The following is a 2,500-nucleotide window of genomic DNA, read 5'->3' on the forward strand; positions in this document are numbered from 1 at the left end:
ACTAATGGTTTTAAGGCATTGGATCAGCATCACTTTGATATGAAAAAAAAGATAGACTTTGAGAGAGGGAGAAAGAGCAAGTGAAAGAGAAAGCAATATAGGAAAAGGAGCCAAATGTGGCCCTGTTTGCTATAGAAACTGAAGGACAGAGAGAGAGGGTTAGACGGAGGGAGAAACATTGAGTGTCAGAGAGAGGAAGGAGGGAAAGAAAAAACTATTCTGGTAGAAAACAGATAAAGATAGTGAGACAGAGAGAAAGAGAGAGGAGAGAGAGAAGGAGAGAGAGAGAGCGAGAGGAGAGAGAGAGAGAGAGAGGAGAGAGAGAGGAGAGAGAGGGAGAGAGAAGGGCGGCAGGTAGCTTAGTGGGTAAGAGCGTTGTGCCAGTAACCGAAAGGTAGCTGGTTCTAATCCCTGAGCCGACTAGGTGAAAAATCTGTCGATGTGCCCTTAAGCAAGGCACTTAACCCTAATTGCTCATGTAAGTCGCTCTGGAAAAGAGCGTCTGCTAAATGACTAAAATGTAAAAATGTAGAAGGAGAGAGAGAGAGCGAGAGGAGAGAGAGAGCGAGAGAGAAGGAGAGAGAGAGAGGAGAGAGAGGGAGAGAGAGAGAGGAGAGAGAGGGAGAGAGAAGGAGAGAGAGAGAGGAGGAGAGAAAGAGACCCTTGTGTGTGACTGATCCCGGTGAGTGTGTTCTGGTGTTTCTGTAACATATAATCATCTGCCTCAGAGCAGCGCCACAATCACAACCTGCAGGAAATCTACCATTGCACTTGCACCTTCACACTGGAGGGGTGAGGAGGAGAGGAGGAGGTGAAGAGAGGCAGGGGTGATGAGTGATGGGAGAATGAAAGGGAAGACAAAAGAAAGAGGGTTGAGGGGATGAGAGGATGAGAGGAGGAGAGGATGAGGGGATGAGAAGATGAGAGGATGAGTGGATGAGAGGATGGGGGATGAGAGGATGAGAGGATGAGGGGATGAGAAGAGAGAGGATGAGGGGATGAGAGGATGAGAGGATGAGAGGATGAGGGGATGAGAGGATGAGGGGATGAGAGGATGAGGGGATGAGAGGATGAGGGAATGAGACGATGAGACGATGAGACGATGAGAGGATGGGGATGAGAGGATGAGGGGATGAGAGGATGATGGGATGAGGGGATGAGAAGAGAGAGGATGAGGGGATGAGAGGATGAGAGGATGAGGGGATGGGGGATGAGAGGATGAGGGGATGAGAGGATGAGAGGATGAGAGGATGAGGGGATGGGGGATGAGAGGATGAGGGGATGAGGGGATGAGAGGATGAGAGGATGAGGGGATGAGGGGATGGGGGATGAGAGGATGAGGGGATGAGAGGATGAGAGGATGAGGGGATGAGAGGATGAGGGGATGAGACGATGAGACGATGGGGGATGAGAGGATGAGGGGATGAGAGGATGATAGGATGAGAGGATGAGGGGATAAATAGCCACAGTAGCCTACTTGGCCACTGTTAAAACTGTAACTTAAAACAGGTTCAGCCTCAGTGTTCACAGTAAACGCGTGCCGGAAGTTGCACAGAATTTTCACAACGTTCAAGTTTGCGCTCAGCAGACCTGAGATTTGCTCAGTCTGCCCTGGACGTAGGTGTAGAGTAATTGCAGGTTGGCTGTAAGGAGAGCAAGGTAAACAGGTAGACAGGATACTGCTGTAATCAGGACACCATTGTGGTGGCTACCGATCCCTTTAATTCACTCTGATGATACTACTTCCACCACAATCTGATTATAGTTTCAGTGTTCTGACACACACACCAAGCTGCATGCCGTCAGACACCTATCTACCCAGTTATCAGTTTGTTGTCGTGCTTGTATAAAGCAGCTGACAAGGAAAACTGAACAATTGCTCATCAAGCGTTGATAACTTTACGTACTAAAGTACCATTTTAATCTTGATGATGCTTCATGATTGCCACTGAAAGAGTATCTGTTGGATGATATGCACCTCCAAGGGGAACGTAATACATCTCAGGAACCACTCTGAAAGCCATTCATACCTGTGGTTACAATAATGACTCATGTTATTACTGAAGCTAAGTACCAAACAAATGGTTAAATTGGCCTCTGATGCATTTCAATGAGGTTATGAAGTTGATCATTGTTGACAGGCTTCCCTTTCCTTTTTCTTTCAGGAATCTTCTAGATAAAGACACCTTCTCCAAATCTGACCCATGTGAGTATGAATCAACTTTCTACCTGCTTCCTCCCTCTCCACCTTCCTCCCTCTCCACCTTCCTCCCTCTCCACCTTCCTCCCTCTCCACCTTCCTCCCTATGTCTGTCCTTCTGTTCGTCTGTCCATCCGTCCGTCTGTCCGTCTGTCCTTCTGTTCGTCTGTCCATCCGTCCGTCCTTCCGCCCGTCCTTCCGTCTGTCCGTCCATCCGTCTGTCCGTCTGTCCCTCCTTCCCTCCCTCTCTCTTCTTGCGTGATAGTTGATTTGAGGAGTAGATGTTAGTTTTGCCTTTAG

At 48.4% G+C, this 2,500-nt stretch overlaps 1 protein-coding gene across 2 annotated transcripts in view; it reads left to right on the top strand.

Moving 5' to 3' along the window:
• Positions 1-2,500, top strand: part of cpne5b (copine Vb) — a 213,174-nt gene that overhangs the window by 28,626 nt on the left and 182,048 nt on the right. For both annotated transcript variants that reach the window (XM_041887333.2, XM_041887335.2), the window contains exon 2: positions 2,166-2,206. In XM_041887333.2, coding sequence (XP_041743267.1) covers positions 2,166-2,206 — 41 coding nt within the window. The remainder of the gene's footprint in view (positions 1-2,165; positions 2,207-2,500) is intronic.

Source organism: Coregonus clupeaformis, chromosome 10 (genome assembly GCF_020615455.1).
Source record: "Coregonus clupeaformis isolate EN_2021a chromosome 10, ASM2061545v1, whole genome shotgun sequence".
Taxonomy (NCBI): Eukaryota; Metazoa; Chordata; class Actinopteri; order Salmoniformes; family Salmonidae; genus Coregonus; species Coregonus clupeaformis.